The sequence below is a fragment of the Pan troglodytes genome, chromosome 3 (assembly GCF_028858775.2).
Source record: "Pan troglodytes isolate AG18354 chromosome 3, NHGRI_mPanTro3-v2.0_pri, whole genome shotgun sequence".
Taxonomy (NCBI): Eukaryota; Metazoa; Chordata; class Mammalia; order Primates; family Hominidae; genus Pan; species Pan troglodytes.
The window spans coordinates 89,379,132-89,395,302 of NC_072401.2; the positions used below are offsets into that span (position 1 = coordinate 89,379,132).

The 16,171-nt window shown below is 41.7% G+C and overlaps 1 protein-coding gene across 1 annotated transcript in view; it reads left to right on the forward strand.

Annotated features, from left to right (window-relative positions):
• The window catches only part of PKD2 (polycystin 2, transient receptor potential cation channel), a 70,107-nt gene that overhangs the window by 3,301 nt on the left and 50,635 nt on the right, over positions 1-16,171 (forward strand). The window contains exon 2 of the mRNA XM_016951850.4: positions 8,542-8,655. Within this exon, the coding sequence (XP_016807339.1) occupies positions 8,542-8,655 (114 nt within the window). The remainder of the gene's footprint in view (positions 1-8,541; positions 8,656-16,171) is intronic.

The following is a 16,171-nucleotide window of genomic DNA, read 5'->3' on the forward strand; positions in this document are numbered from 1 at the left end:
CCCTAAATATTAGGAAGGAGTTGAAAGTTTCTGAGCAGGAACAGAACATGCTGAAAGGAAATTGTGTCAGCAGCATGGTGTACAGGAGAGCTTGGCAGAGAGAAAGGAGGCAAGAAGACCTGTGGGAGGCAGCCAGTAAGGAGGTGAAGAGGGCCTGGACCAAAGGAAGCCAAGGATGACCGAAAGATTTAAAGCTGAAGCCCAGATCTAAAAGTATCCTCAAGTATTTGTTTATTCTTTTCTTAGCAAATTCTTTTTAGTACAAAGATAAAATATGGCACTCTGAGTCATAAAATTTTCTGAATTTCAGAAGTTGAATGTTTTTCTGAATGTATCAACCTGTTAAAGTCAGTTCCTGTTTGTTATTTTAGGCGTATATTCTTGGGCTTTTTTTTTTTTTTTTCCTAGAGAAACTATGAAGTACTAGCTGTGCAAGTCAGGGTGGGCTAAGCTGCTAAAACAGATACCTCCCTCCCCTTCAATACCCTGAAGAACAAGAAGTTAATTTTTTGCTCGTGTAACATTTTAGAGAGGGTATTCCAGGTTGAATACCTGGAATAATGAATGAAATAATAAGTCGACTCTTATTTCTCCTAAAATAATTGGATCTTGACATTGAAATTGGTGTGCTGATTGTATTTAATAAGTGACCTCCAATGCAGTTATTTCATTTTGCCATACTTTATGTAATTTTTATTTTTTCTGCCTTCCCTTTCGATGTCTAAAGGGAAGCATAATTAGTTATTGGAAAGGTTATTGAGACTTAAAAAAAGATTTGAACATGGCTTTGGTTGATGCTACCACACAGAAACTGCAAACATCCAACTCACCGCTCTTAGTTGCTGTTCATGATAGTCTATGCACAGTGACTGATGAATTTAGCCTGTCTTGAGGCTTCAGAACTTAGTCTTCTGTCATCACCAGCAGAGCGTTATCCTAAATTACAGGTTTTCAATGGGGGGGGGGGGGAGGGGCAGTTTTGCCCCTCGGGACATTTGGCAATCTCTGGAGACATTTTTGATTGTCATACCTGGGGGGATGCCCCTGGCATCTCCTGGGTTGAGGTTAAGGATGCTGCTAATCTACAATGCACAGTACAGCCACCCCACACACGCACACTACAAAGCATTCTCCCACCCAAATTGCCAGGAGTGAGGACTTTGAGAAACCCTGCCCTAGACTGTTAAATTCAAAAAGAAATAATGGTTTATTGCTCACAGTGTGCCAGGCACTGTGTTAAACTCCTTATATTCATAGTTTCGTTTTTATCCTCACAACAACCTGTGAAGAAAGAACTCTCATCCGTCACCACTTTACTGTTGAGGGCACTAAGCCTTCTAAAGGTTAAATGACTTGCCCAGGGCCACAACTATTAGATGTTGCAGTCAGGATTTAATTCCAGGCACTTTGTGTTCAAAGTGTTTCTCATCCACTGTGCTATATGCCATTAGTGCCCAAACCTAACTTTAGCCAGCAATTGTCTGCATCTCTTTAGTTTATGAACATTTATTTATTAGGACATGCAGGATAAATCGTACCAACACAGTCTGTGTATCCAGAATTCTAATTGATCTAGGGAGTGGGAGAGCCTGCCTCTCTATTTTTTTTTAAATTGGTGTGAAATATACATAACATAAAATTGGCCATTTTAACCATTTTAAGTATATAATTGAGTGACATTAAGTAGATTTATTATGTTATGTAAATGGACTTAACACGATTTATTTCCAGAACTTTTTTATCATCCCAAACAGAAACTCTGTACTCATTAAACAATAACTCCCTGTTTCCCCACTCCCCCTTGCCCCAGACCCTAGTAACCTCCATTCTACTTTCCCTTTCTGTGAGTCTCCCTGTTGTAGCTACCTGATGTAAGTGAAATCAGACCATGTTTGATCTTTTGTGTCTGGCTTATTCACTTAGCATAGTATTTTCAAGGTTTATCCATGCGTGCAAAATCCCTTCCTTTTTATGACTAAATAGTATTTCATTGTGTGTGTACATGTGCACACACAATGAAATACTATTTAGTCATAAAAAGGAAGTTTGTACACACATATACACACACACCAAATTTTGTTTATCCATTCATCAGTTCATGGGCATTTGCGGTTTTTTTCCACCTTTCGACTGTTGGGACTTTCCCTTTATTTTTAATCTGAACTTTACTCCATCACTTCCCCCCTTTCCTTTTTTATTCGCACCATAATTTTGAACAAGCAGACTTTGTATTTTCATTACTCTGGGGATTTTTTTGAGGGAGGCTTGCTACCCTTTGGGGTTGTGGTAAGGTTGTGCCAGTAACAGAATTCATGCAGTAAAAAACATTCATGGGACTTTCTTTTGTGATAGGTACTAGGGATGCAGAGATGAATAATACAAGGTCTCGACCTTCAAGGAGCTCAGGGTTTAGTAGGGAAAACAGAGGTATAAGTAAGTGATTGCAATGCCAGGTCCCAGATATGGGAGGATTCCAATAAAGAGAGGATAAGGCCAGGCACAGCCGCTCAAGCCTATAGTCCCAATACTTTGGGAAGCTGAGATGGGAGGATCACTTAAGCCCAGCAGTTCAAGGCCACCCTGGGCAACATAGTGAGTGGCAAAAAATACAAAAATTAGCCAGGCAGGGTGGCACATGCCTGTGGTCCCAGTTATTTGGGAGTTTGAGGTGGGAGAATCACCTGACCCTGGGAGATTGAGGCCGCAGTGAGCTGTGATCACGCCACTGCACTCCAGCCTGGGTGACACAGTGAGAGGTGAGAGCCTGTATCTAAAAAAAAAAAAAGAGAGAGAGAGGATCAGATTTACCTGGAGAGGTCAGAGAAGGTTTCCAGAGGGAGTAAAACTTGAGCTTCATTTTGAAGAATGAGGGGGGAATACAAGGAGGGAAAAATAATAGGAACAAGACCTGTTCCTGTTACAGAAACCTGTAACTCCCACCATGGAATGGGCACGTTTTCCTGTAGACATTTGGAGCCAGTGTGGGCTTCAAGCCTAGGGGGCTGATATGATCACTTGTCAATCTGAAGATGACTCTTGGAACAACGTAGAGGATAGGGTGAGGTGGGTAGGCTGGTGGCTGACAGACTAGGTCAGGAGAGGGCTGACCAAGAGGAGGAGGGGTGACGAGGGCTGGAACCAAGGCATATGAGCTGGGATGGAAAGAAGCTAGATAGAAGGGAAACAAAAACCGTCAGAACTGTGGAACCAACTCCATGGGAGGGATAAGAAGAAGGCCTATTCTAGGGTGAAACCCAAATTTCTGGCATGGTACCATTAACCCAAACAGAAAGAGTAGATTTCCAGAGAAAGAAAAGCAAATTTTGCGGGAGGTGAGTGTGAGCTGTCTAGAGAATATGCAGGTAGAACTACATGTTAACTGTAACATATACTTGTCTGCACCTCAGGAGATGGCTGATTAAGAATTCAGGATTCAGGCCAGGCACGGTGGCACACGCCTTTAATCCCAGCTGCTTAAGAGACTGAGGCGGGAGGATTGTTTGAGCCTGGGAATCCGAGATCAGCCTGGGCAACATAGCAAGACACTGTCTCAAAAAAAAAAAAAAGATTCAAGATTCTGGAGTCAATATTACTTAAGGTAGCAACTGTCTATTCTATAGAAAATGGACAAATATAGATAAAAAGCCACTTCCCTTTCTAAAAGTGTCCCTGCAATTCAAGTGAATACTAGGAAGGATTGTGTTCATTCTTCTAAACAAGACTCACATGTGTCTTAGCACAAAAAGAGGATTCTTTTATGATACAAATGCACTGAGAATTTGGTCAGGCTATCACAATGAACTGATAGTTCAGATGGATTTGAGTCTTTGTACCACTCTGAAATGTGGACCAACTGGGCCTCCTAAGGCCATTTTGCAGATCTGGGCTTGTTTCTGAAGCTACAGACAGGCCTCTTCCAAGCACTCTAAGTGCTCCACAAATAATATTTCTGATTCCCAGAACAACCCCACAAAAAGGTACTCTTACTCCATTTTTAGATGAGGAAGTGGAGGCTCATGATGTCAGGTAAGCTTTCTCAGCTCCCAAGTGGTTAAGCCCTCAGTTTAATATCATTTGACTCCAGAGCCCTGTGTTGCACCATGCCTTGATAATAGGCCATATGGGTTTCATGTATTTCAGATGGGGAAGGTTAGTGTGAGGTGAAAGATACACAATTAACCTTTTAACCATGGAACTGAAATATTTACAGATGAAGTGATACAATAGCTGGAATTAATTCCAAAATAATTGGGGTGGTACTGGTCCATGGCCTGTTAGGAACTGGGCCGCAGAGCAGGAGGTGAGCAGCACGCTAGTGAGCATTACTACCCCCTATCATATCAGCAGTGGCATCAGATGGGTGAGGATGTAAATGAACTAGGATTGGCATTGAGTTGATATTGTTGGATCTAGGTGATGGATTTATCATTATAATATTCTCTCTTTGTGATATTTCTGATATTTTCTAAAATAAAAAGTTGTAGTTATATATTTATTTAGACGGAGTTTCACTCTTTTGCCCAGGCTGGAGTGCAGTGGTGTGATCTCGGCTCACTGCAGCCTCCGCCTCCCGGGTTCAAGCGATTCTCCTGCCTCAGCCTCCCGAGTAGCTGGGACTACAGCCTCCCGAGTAGCTCACCACCACACCCAGCTAACTTTTGTATTTTTAGTAGAGACGAGGTTTCACCATGTTGGATAGGCTGGTCTCAAACTCCTGACCTCAGGTGATCCACCCACCTCGGCCTCCCAGAGTGCTGGGATTACAGGCGTGAGCCAGTGTGCCCAGCCAGTAAAAAGTTTTTGAAAGGATTTAGATAAAATAGTTGGGGAAATGGCATTTTTGTTCAAAGCCAACTATTTATGTTTGGAATATCTTTTGTGCTTGGAGTTCTCCATTACAGAGTTCCCCAGTGTTCCTATTAATAAGTAACATTGAGCAGAGGAATGCACTGTTTAGATCAGCAGTCCCCAACCTTTTTGGCACCAGGGACCAGTTTCATGGAAGACAATTTTTCCACAGACCTGGGGTAGGAAGTGTTTGGGGATGAAACTGTTCCACCTCAGATCATCAGGCATTAGTGAGATTCTCATAAGGAGCAGGCAATCTAGATTCTTCACATGCGCAGTTCACAATAGGGTTCTCACTCCTGTGAGAATCTAATGCCACCCCTGATCTGACAGGAGGCGGAGCTCGGGCGGTAATGCTCGCTTGCCTGCGGCTCACCTCCTGCTGTGGGGCCCGGTTCCTAACAGGCCATGGACCAGTACCCGTCTGCAGCCTGGGGACTGGGGACCCTGCTTTAGATGATGTACTCTGGCTTTGCATTCTGGCATTAGCTAAGCACCCTCTTAAAGGAAATTGGGTCTATACTCTCAGTCCGTGTTCTCCCTAACACCTGGAAACATTGAATACCCGCAATGCTGGGAAGTTAACTCCCACCACAACTAGAACAGCTATGGGAAAGACAACAGTTGATTTTGAAGAGTGTCACCAATTTGCACATGATTCCATCCTTAACCATTCTTATCCTATCAGCTCTGCCAAACATGGAGAATAGTTGGCTGCAGGACAGCTATTTTTCCTACTTGTAGATGCAACTATTTCTCACCCACCAGGATGTAAAAGGTCCCTGTACCCTAAGATTGGTCCTACATACACACCCAATGGGAAAATGAGATGAAAAATTTAAAGCAGTAAATATTTGAGGAAGTAGATAGAGTAATTTAGAAAAAGAAAATACACAGGGCCAAGCACAGTGGCTCACATCTGTAATCCCAGCACTTTGAGAGGCCAAGGCGAGAGGATTGCTTGAGCTCAGGAGTTTGAGGCCAGCCTAGGCAATGTAGTGAGACCCCAGCTCTACAAAAAATTAAAAACTTAGTTGGGCTTGGTAGTATGTACCTGTAGTTTAAGAAACTTGGGAGGCTGAGCTGAGGCAGGAGGATTGTTTGAGCCCGGGTGGTCAAGGCTGCAGTGGGCCATGATTGCGCCAGAGTACTCCAGCCTGGGTGATAGAGTGAGAGTCTGTCTCAAAAAAAAAAAAAAAAAAAAAAAACAGAGACAGAAAAAAAGAAAGAAAATATATGGATGTATATCATATAAAAATATAAATAAGGGAGGCCAAGTACAGTGGCATGCCTGTAATCCCAGCACTTTGGGAGGCTGAAGCAGGAGGATCACTTGAGGCCGAGAATTCGAGACCAGCCTGGGCAACGTATTGAGACCTCATCTCTGCAAAAAATCAAAAAATGAGGCGGAAGGATGGCTTGAGCCCAGGAGATCAAGCCTTCAGTGAGCTGTGATCGTACCACTACACTCCAGGCTGGGTAACAGAGAGAGACCCTGCCTCAAGATAAATAAATTCATACATACATACATACATACATACATACGTACATACATACATACATAAGAGGACTTGTTTCTTTCCATTTGCAATGTTTCATTCAAAGGCTAGAATTAAATTGCCGTAGGCCATCACAAGTTTAGCTTGAATATTATTATTTTTTCAAGATGGAGTCTCACTCTGTCACCCAGGCTGGAGTGCAGTGGTGTGATTTTGGCTCACTGCAACCTCTGTCTCCCGGGTTCAACCGATTCTTCTGCCTCGGCCTCCCATGTAGCTGGGATTACAGGCGCCCGCCACCACACCTGGCTAAGTTTTGTATTTTTAGTAGAGACAGGGTTTCACCATGTTGGCCAGACTGGTCTTGAACTCCTGACCTCAAGTGATCTACCCGCCTCACCCTCCCAAAGTGCTGGGATTATAGGCTTGAGCCACTGCACCCAGCCTAGCTTGAAGAAAATTTGATAGGAGTTTGTTTTTTTCTATTTATAGGCCAAGCAATACCATGTATAAATATTAAGAATCATGGCTGTTCCTTAGTGCCTAGTTATTTATAAACCATGGGAAAGAATGAAATCATTGACCAAATGAGACAGGGTAACAGTCTTCCCTGGGAGTAAAGAGACTAGCAGTCTCTATTGACATATATTTTAGGCCTGGCCTCCAAAATAAATTTACCCAAAGAAGTGATGTATTTGTGTCCAGGGCTACCGAGCCTAATCTTTGGCTGCCTCTGTGTTATTCTAAGTTGTAATTTTCCATGTCATCTAAATTTGTAATAATTCTTTAATATGATAGTGTTTCAGTGAACAAACATTCTGCTTGCTGCATTTCTTCTGAGTGAGTAATTCCCTGACAACTACCAGATCTTGGCAGAAGCAAAGTTGGTCATAAGTTATGCTCCACTCTCAGTGCTGGTGAAACGTATGATGCGTAACACAGTGTTTTTGAATTCAGTGCTGATTTTCCTAAAGGACATTTGGAAGGAAAAAAGAAAAGGAAAGGAAATACCCAAATTCAGGAATAGAACTTACATATTATTATAAGACTTAAAAAATACATGAACACTAATGATGAACTCATTTCTTCGAAGTAAAAGGCCTTATGCTATTTTTTCCCATTTCCCTATGTGGCTTGATTGTGGCGAAAGTGGCTGTGTGAGTTTCCATTATTGAAGGAGTTAAGGTCTGTGGAATCAAAGCATGAGACAACATGCAAGGACCAGGTTGGTTTCCATTTAACAGCCAACCTAATCTAACCGAAAGGATTGAGAGGTTTGTCTTTTTTGGAAAGTGTTAAGGTTCTTCCAAGTAACCAGCAATGTGACTTTACCACACTGTTCATTAACGGGGGTTTGGATGGCCACCATGTCTGCTGCTGGCTGAGTCCAAAACTGCGGTCACTCTCTCCAGCAAGCTCATGGAGGGTTACGTCATCTTCACTCAGCCAGCCCAACGCTTTTTCCATCTGCTAAAATGTAGAACATGGTTGTTGATTCTACTCTTTCTACAAAGAAAGAGAGGGAACATGGATGAGTTGCTGCTTTTAAAGATTATATGTTAATTGCTGTTTTAAAAATCTGCTAAGCTAAGCACGCTTAGTGTAATCAGTCACCATGGAGTTTTTTAATAGGACAGCTTCTGCTCTTACAGAGCAGAGTTTTTATGCCGGTAGGTTAGAAGCATAACATGTTTCTATATTGAAGTGATTCTCCAACAAGGACTTCTTTTCATCAGGGGTGACCTAAAAGGTATTACTTGAAATATAATTACATCATGTTCTTAACTGGGTTTAGTAGTAGGATAATTACAAGGTTGTATCCACCTCAAATAGGAAGAACTGATAAGTTTTGCACAATTATGTAACTCCTCTGTTAGGCCTTCCTTATTTCCTGTTCTCTTTTTAAAATTTGACTAAGATATTGCTAATGGGCTTGGGAGCCTATAAAATGATCAGAATTGTTGCCTTATGTTTTGCATGTTTGGGGTAACATTGGAGCCAGATGTACTCTTAAATAAAAGGTAGGCCTACAAAACCAGTTTCTCAGTTGCATTCAAAATGTGATTAAAAAAAAAAAAAGGAGAATCTCCCTTATAGGTGAACTTTTTAATTTGTGCTTTATTTTCCCTTTTGCCATTCATGAGATTTCTTAAATAAAATGATATCTTTTCTTTTCTTCATTATTATTTTAAAGGTCTCTGGGGAACAAGACTCATGGAGGAAAGCAGCACTAACCGAGAGAAATACCTTAAAAGTGTTTTACGGGAACTGGTCACATACCTCCTTTTTCTCATAGTCTTGTGCATCTGTAAGTAGAATATTTCCTTGCACTAATGGGAAAGTTTTGAAAAGATTTGACCTATCCAAATCATAATTAAAAGGAAGTGTGTATGCACCAGAGGGGCAACTGGGAAGTTACCTTCTTACCTTTGTTTTTAATTCTAATATTTTTATTTGGGCATTTGTTTATTGACTATCTTCCTATGGTAGAATGCAAGCTTTATAAGAGAAGGGACGTGATTTGTTCTCTGCTGTACCCCCATTTCCCAAAACTGCGGATGGCAACAGAAGGCTCTGAAAAATATATAAGAAAGAATTTTTCTAATTGTGACTAAATTGTGACCAAATGCTAAGTGACTGTGGACTTGCGTTTAACACAGGACGGGAGAGGCAAAGAGTTCAATTCCAATTTAGAATTTGGTCAAGTTCTCTTCTGCACTCTGGTAAACATTAATTAAAAATCAGCATTATCTGACCAGCCAGTTCATCGTCAGTGGTGGTGATTTTCACTATGAGATACGCGTGGCAACTTGCCAGACACCAAGAAACCAAGTTAGAGGATTTTTGTATTAGATTTCTTAACAATGAATACAGTATCATCATTATTGTCATACTATTATTATATCAGTTAACATAAAGTCTGCATAAGAATTGTTTCCAGAAAAATGACTTTCCAAATTTAACTTTCAGGAAATACAAATAATGCTACTAATATTGCTTTTATTGGCGTATACATGTAATATCCCCTTCTTTTGGATTTGGATATGTTGTGTCATTGCCTCATTTTAATTCATTATTTCTTCTCAATCTTTAATAATTGCTGGACTTTTACTCCACAAGAAACTTGCTATAGGCCCATCTCTTTCGTCTTCTTTCCTTCTTTCAGTTCGTCTTCCCATCCTCTGGTAGGGTGAGGGGAGGGATGCCTGAGCGAGAGACTAGCTGTAGGAACCATTTGTCTCAAAGTCCAGAAAGCCACAGGTGATGGATTTGTCCTCTGAATCAAAGGGCGTTCGATGATGGATTTCTGTCATGTCTCATCTAAAGTCTTCACGAGAACAGATGAGGAAGCAGTTTTATGACCCCAGAGCCTCCTACCAAACTCCTCTGAGACAAGGTTTCCTTTTTTTTTTTTTTTTTAATTAGAGACAGAGTCTTGATCTGTTTCACAGGCCGGAGTGCAGTGGCACAATCATAGCTCACTGCAGCCTCGAGCTCCTAGGCTTCAGTGATCCTCCCACCTCAGTCACCCACGTAGCTGGGACTACAGCTGCACACCACCATGCCCAGCTAACTTTTAAAACATTTTTGTAGAGGTGGGGTCTCACTTTGCTGCCTATACTGGTCTCCAGCTCCTAGCTTCAAGTGATCCTCCTGCCTCGGAAGTGCTGGGATTATAGGCATGAGCCACTGCACCCAGCCTGGATGTGATATTTTTATGTTTTAAATTGTTAGAGTTTAGAAACTTGAGATTGAGTTTGCTGCCTGCATTAAAATGATGCTTAAACATTAAACTGCAGTGGCCTTAAATATTAACAAGTTGATTAGAATTACTAAGTTCTTTTCAAGCTTTACATATACAGACAAATTTCTTATGCAAAATAGAAGGTAACCCCTGTACATAAGTCTAGAATTTCAGCAGTCCCCCAAACTGACTGAGCATTAGAATCACTCTGATTTTAAAATACATATGTGGTTTTCCGAGATCTACTAACAGAGCCTCCACAATGTAGCCTAGAGAAACGAGTTTTCAGATGTAGTGATAAATTTGGAAGGTAAGTCAGAGAAGTAAGCTGAAGACAGAGTTTTAGGAAATATGCCTAAAGTCACATAATGAATTGGTTTTCTTGTTTATTTGAGAATATTGTCGCTTTTTGTTCTTTTTCATGCAAATCACATTTTATTTCTTATGTGAGTAGCTATATATTTAAAAATTTTGTTTTTGGAATATTGTAGAATCTCTAATTAAGAAAGTATCTTAGCAGTCATATGGTCTGACCTCACTGAATGCTAAATTCTCTTTAAAACGTCCCTCTCAGATGGTTACTCATACTGCCTCTGATTGAACAAGAGTCCCAGGTTAAGGGACTTACTTCTTTGAAATCGTTCATTTCATTTTTCTACAGCTATGTTAGAAAGTTCGTCCTTCAGTGAAGCCAGAGTCTATCTCTTATAACTTCTACCCAGTTGCACCCTCCAAGCCTACCTATACCAAGTATCTTTTTTCCACGTTGCTTTTCCAATTCAGCTCTTCGCAAGTTTGGAGACAAATACCTAATCTCCTCTAAGCCTTCTCCAGGTTAAGCCTTTCCAGTTCATCCAACTGTTGATTATGTGATTGGAGACACAAGTTTGAGTAACTCCCATGATGGAAAGTCCCTCTGGTGCATGTTCTGTTCATCAGAGTCCCTAAGAAAGCACATGAGCCTCACCATGGTGAGTGGGGCCATGAGATTCCTAAACCAGACACTACACTGTGGCTTGTGCAACCTACCATGGCCAGACTCATGAGGCTGTTTCATCATATAAATAATTCCTTAGTCTCTTCACCAAAAACTGTGAAGCACTGTGTCCCCCAGCTGTATGTGAGCTAGCCTGGGACCATAGTGGAGGACTCCTCTTTCAACCCTGTTAAATTTCATCTTGTTAGGATCTGCCCATTTTTCCATTCTGTTGAAATTATCTTGGAACTGGATTCATTCATCTCACATCAGCTACTCCCTGAAGCCTCACAGTATCAGCAGAGTTATTATCTCTATCCATATGCTTGTAAATTATTAAACTAAAAAAGATTGGTCTAAGAACATCAGTCCATTAATCAAGGCTCTTTGGTTGGAGTTCACGTCATTATATTATCATCCAGCTCAGAGTGTTCATAAACAAGATGATAGGAAAGACTTTTCCAAATGCCTGTCTGAGTAATTCCACCATTCCTGTGATCTGTGAGCTGTTGACCAGATTAAAAAGGAAGTGAGAACCAGGCAAGATTTACTCCTAGCAAAACCTTACTGGCTTCTAGTGACTGAGTCCTTTCCCTATTGCTCACCAGCTATCTTTTTAATTACTAGTTTTAAAATCTTGCCAGCAATGTCAATATCAAATGACCAAGAATATCAAACTCATTACTCTGTATGTAAATGAGATAGTGTACTTACCCCTATGGCTTATGTATTAGGCTGTTCTTGCATTGCCCTAAATACCTGAGACTGGGTAATTTATAAGAAAAGAGGTTTGGCCAGGCACTGTGGATCAGGCCTGTAATCTCAGCACTTTGTCAAGCTGAAGCAGGTGTAATGGTGAGCCAAGAGTTCAAACTTAGCCTGGACAACAAGGTGAAACCCCCTCTCTACAAAAAATACAAAAATTATCTGGGCATGGTGGCATGCACCTGTAGTCCCAGCCACCCAGGAGGCTGAGGTGGGAAAATTGTTTGAAGCTGGGAGTCAGTGATTGCAGTGAGCCATGATTGCAACACTGCACTCCATCCAGCCTGGGCGACAGAGCAAGACCCTGTCTCAAAAAATAAATAAATGAATAAATAAAATAAATAAATAAATAGAAAAGAAAAAGAAAGAAAAGAGATTTAATTGCCTCATGGTTCTGCAGGCTGTAAGGGAAGCATAGCTCCAGCATCTGCTTCTGGGGAGGCCTCAGGAAGCTGTTACTCACGGCAGAAGGTGAAGCAGGAGCTTGCACATCATGTGGCAAAAGCAGGAGCAAGAGAGAGAGAATGGGGCAGGGAAGAAGCCCCACACTTTTAAATGACCAGATCGCATGAGAAATCACTCGTTACCTCAAGGACAGTACCAAGAGGATGGTACTAAATTCCTGAGAAATCCACCCCCATGATCTGATCACCTCGTACCAGGCCCCACCTTCAGCATTGGGGATTATGTTTCAACATGAGATTTGGATGGGGACAACATCCAAACTATATCACCTTGCATAGTAGGTAGGGTTTTAAAAAGCAGTTTGGCACAGTAAGAAAAGTACAGATTTTTTTTGCATCAGACAGACCTGAGTTAAAATCCCAGCTCCACTGCTAACATGCCAGGTAAATGTGGGCAAGTTAATTAACATTTCTAAGCCTTTGTTTCCTCACTTGTAAAACAAGTATTTGGAAATATCATTGTGAAGATTAGAAATAATACATGAAAAGATCCTAGGATGCTGTCTGTCATACAGTAGTAGTAGTAAGAAGTTATTCTTGCCAAAGATTGTTGAGAATGGCAGAATTATCTCAGTTCTAAGAGCTATAGTTTCTAATTATTTGAGCCCAGACTCAGATTCATTTGGAGCAGCTAACTGCTCACCAAGAGCTTATTTTCCATCTTACCAATGAGGTTATGTGCCCTGTATTTTTAAAATCAGTCTACTTAACCAAGAGAACAGAAATGACATGAGAATTAAGTAATCTCACTTTCTCTGTTATTTAGGATTTATTCCTACTCAAAACCTGAGAGTTGCTATGAATTCACCATTAAAGCACTTATTAATATACATGGGTTACTGTTATAAATAGCAATAGTATTGCTATTGTGTGAGTTAGGTGTTGAAGTTCAAGAAAGGAATAAAGAATATTTAGAAGATCTTTGAAAACAGTGTCTGGGTACGGTGGCTCATGCCTGTAATCTCAGCACTTTGGGAGGCCGAGGCAGGCAGATCACTTGAGGTCACGAGTTCAAGACCAGCCTGGGCAACTTGGCGAGACCTCGTCTCTACAAGATATACAAAAATTAGCCGGGTATGTTGGCATGCACCTGTAATCCCAGCTACTTAGGAGGCTGAAGCACAAGAATCACTTGAACCTGGGAAGCAGAGGTTGCAGTGAGCCAAGATTGTACCACTGCACTCCAGCCTGGGCAATAGAGCAACACTCTGTCTCAAAAAAAAAAAAAAAAAAAAAGAAAGAAGGAAGGAAGGAAAGAAAAAAAAAGGAAAAAATGCAAGGAAGGTATTTGGTGAATCTATAATAATAAAAATGTATTTGTCATTTCCTTTTTCTGTGCTCTCATTCTATAAAATTGAGTAAAAAATCTATATATAGTTTCAACACATTAATAGAAATCACAAAAGTTAGCTGAGTCAACATTGTAGAAACATAATATTTCTGTATGTCAAAGAAATAGGCAACATTAAAAAGCAGAAAGCAATTACAAAGAATGATTATAAGAAACATCACAAAGGGTTAATATTTTAACACATTTGAAACTCAAAAATCACTGAGAAAAACAGTAGACTTCCATAAATATTTTATAGAGTAGAAAAAATAGGCCAAGCACAGTGGCTCATGCCTGTAATTCCAGCACTTTGGGAGGCCGAGGAGGGTGGATCACGAGGTCAGGAGTTCAAGACCAGCCCGGCCAAGATGGTGAAACCCCATCTCTACTAAAAATACAAAAATTAGCCAGGCGTGGTGGCAGGTGCCTGTAATCCCAGCTACTTGGGAGGCTGAGGCAGAGAATTGCTTAAACCCTTAAACCCGGGAGGTGGAGGTTGCAGTGAGCCAAGTTCGCACCACTGCATTCCAGCCTGGGCGACAGAACGAGACTCTGTCTCAGAAAAAGAAAAGAAAAGAATAGAAAAAGAATCCATGGGCAGGCACAGTGGCTCATGCTTATAATCCCAGTACTCTAGGAAGCCAAGGTGAGAGGATCAATTGAGGCCAGGAGTTCAAGGCCAGCCTGGGCAACATAGCAAGACTTTGTCTCTATTAAAAATTTAAAAATTAGCCAGGCATGGTGACGCACACCTGTAGTCCCAATTACTTGGGAGCCTGAGGCAGGAGAACTGCTTGAGGCTGCAGTGAGCTATGATTAGACCACTGCACTCCAGCCTGAGCTACACAGTGAGACCTTGTGTCAAAAAAGTAAAAAAATAAAAATTAGCCAGGCATGGTGGCACATGCCTGTAGTCCCAGCTACTCAGGAGGCTGAGGCAAGAGGATGACTTGAGCCTGGAAGATGGAGACTGCAGTGAGCTGTGGTCATGCCACTGCACTCCAGCCTGGGTGACAGAGCAAGACCCTGTCTCAAAATAAATAAATAAAAGAAAATAAAAATAAATAAAATTTATTCAAATACAAAAGTGATGTGGTTTGACTCTGTGTTGCCACCCAGATCTCATCTCCAATTGTAATCCCCATGTATTGATGGAGGTTCCTGGTAGGAGATGATTGGATCATGGGGATGGTTTCCCCTGTGCTGTTCTCATGATAGTGAGTGAGTTCTCATGAAATCTGGTTGTTTGGTAGGTGTCTGTCACTTACCCCCTTCTTTTTCTCTCTCCTGCTGCCTTGTGAAGAAGGTGCTTCCTTCTCCTTTGCCTTCCACCATGATTATAAGTTTCCTGAGGCCTTCCCAGCCATTCGGAACTGTAAGTCAATTAAACCTCTTTCCTTTATAAATTACCGAGTCTCAGGCAGTTTTTTATAGAAGTGTGAAAATGGTCTAATACAGAGACTTAGTACCAGGAGTGGGGTACTGCTATAAAAAATAACCTGAAGATATGGAAGCGACTCTGGAACTGGGTAACAGGCAGCAGTTGGAACAGTTTGGAGGGCTCAGAAGAAGACAGGAAGATGTGGGAAAGTTTGGAATTTCCTAGAGACTTGTTGAATGGCTTTGACCAATACACTGATAGTGATATGGACAATGAAGTCCAGGCTGAGATGGTCTCAGGTGGAGATGAGGAACTTATTGGGAACTGGAGTAAACGTCACTCTTACATGTTTTAGCGAAGAGACTGGCAGCATTTTTCCCCTGCCCTAGAGATCTGTGGAACTTTGAACTTGAGAGACATGATTTAGAGTATCTGGCAGAAGACATTTCTAAGCACCAAAGCATTCGAGAGGTGACCTGGCTTTTCCTGAAAGCATACAATTATATGTGCTCACAAAGAGATGGTTTGAAATTGGAACTTATGTTTAAAGGGGAAGCAGAGTGCAACAAAAGTTTAGGGAGTTTGCAGCCTGACCATGTGGTAGAAAAGAAAAACCCATTTTCTGGGGAGAAATTCAAGCTGGCTGGAGAAATTTGCATAAGTAACGAGGAGCTGAATGTGAGTTGCCAAGACAATGGGGTAAATGTCTCCAGGGCGTTTCAGAAAATCTTCAGGGCAGACCCTCACAACACAAGCCTGGAGGCCTAGAAGGGAAAAATGGTGTGAGCCAGGCCCAGGCCCAGGCCCCAGCTGTTCTGTGCAGCCTTGGGACATGGAACCCTGTGTTCCAGCCACTCCAGCTCCAGCTGTGGTTAAAAGGAGCCAAGGTACAGCTGGACCATTGCTTCAGAGGGTACAAATCCCAAGCATTAGCAGCTTCCATGTGGTGTTGGGCCTTTGGGTGCACAGAAGACAAAAGTTGAGCTTTGGAAGCCGCTGCCTAGATTTCAGAGGATGTATGGAAACACCTCGATGTCCAGGCAGAAGTCTGCTGCAGGGGCAGAGCCTTATGGAGAACCTCTGCTAGGGCAATGCAGGGGGGAAATGTGGGGTTGGAGCTCCCACACAGAGTCCCCACTGGGGCACTGCCTCATGGAGCTGTG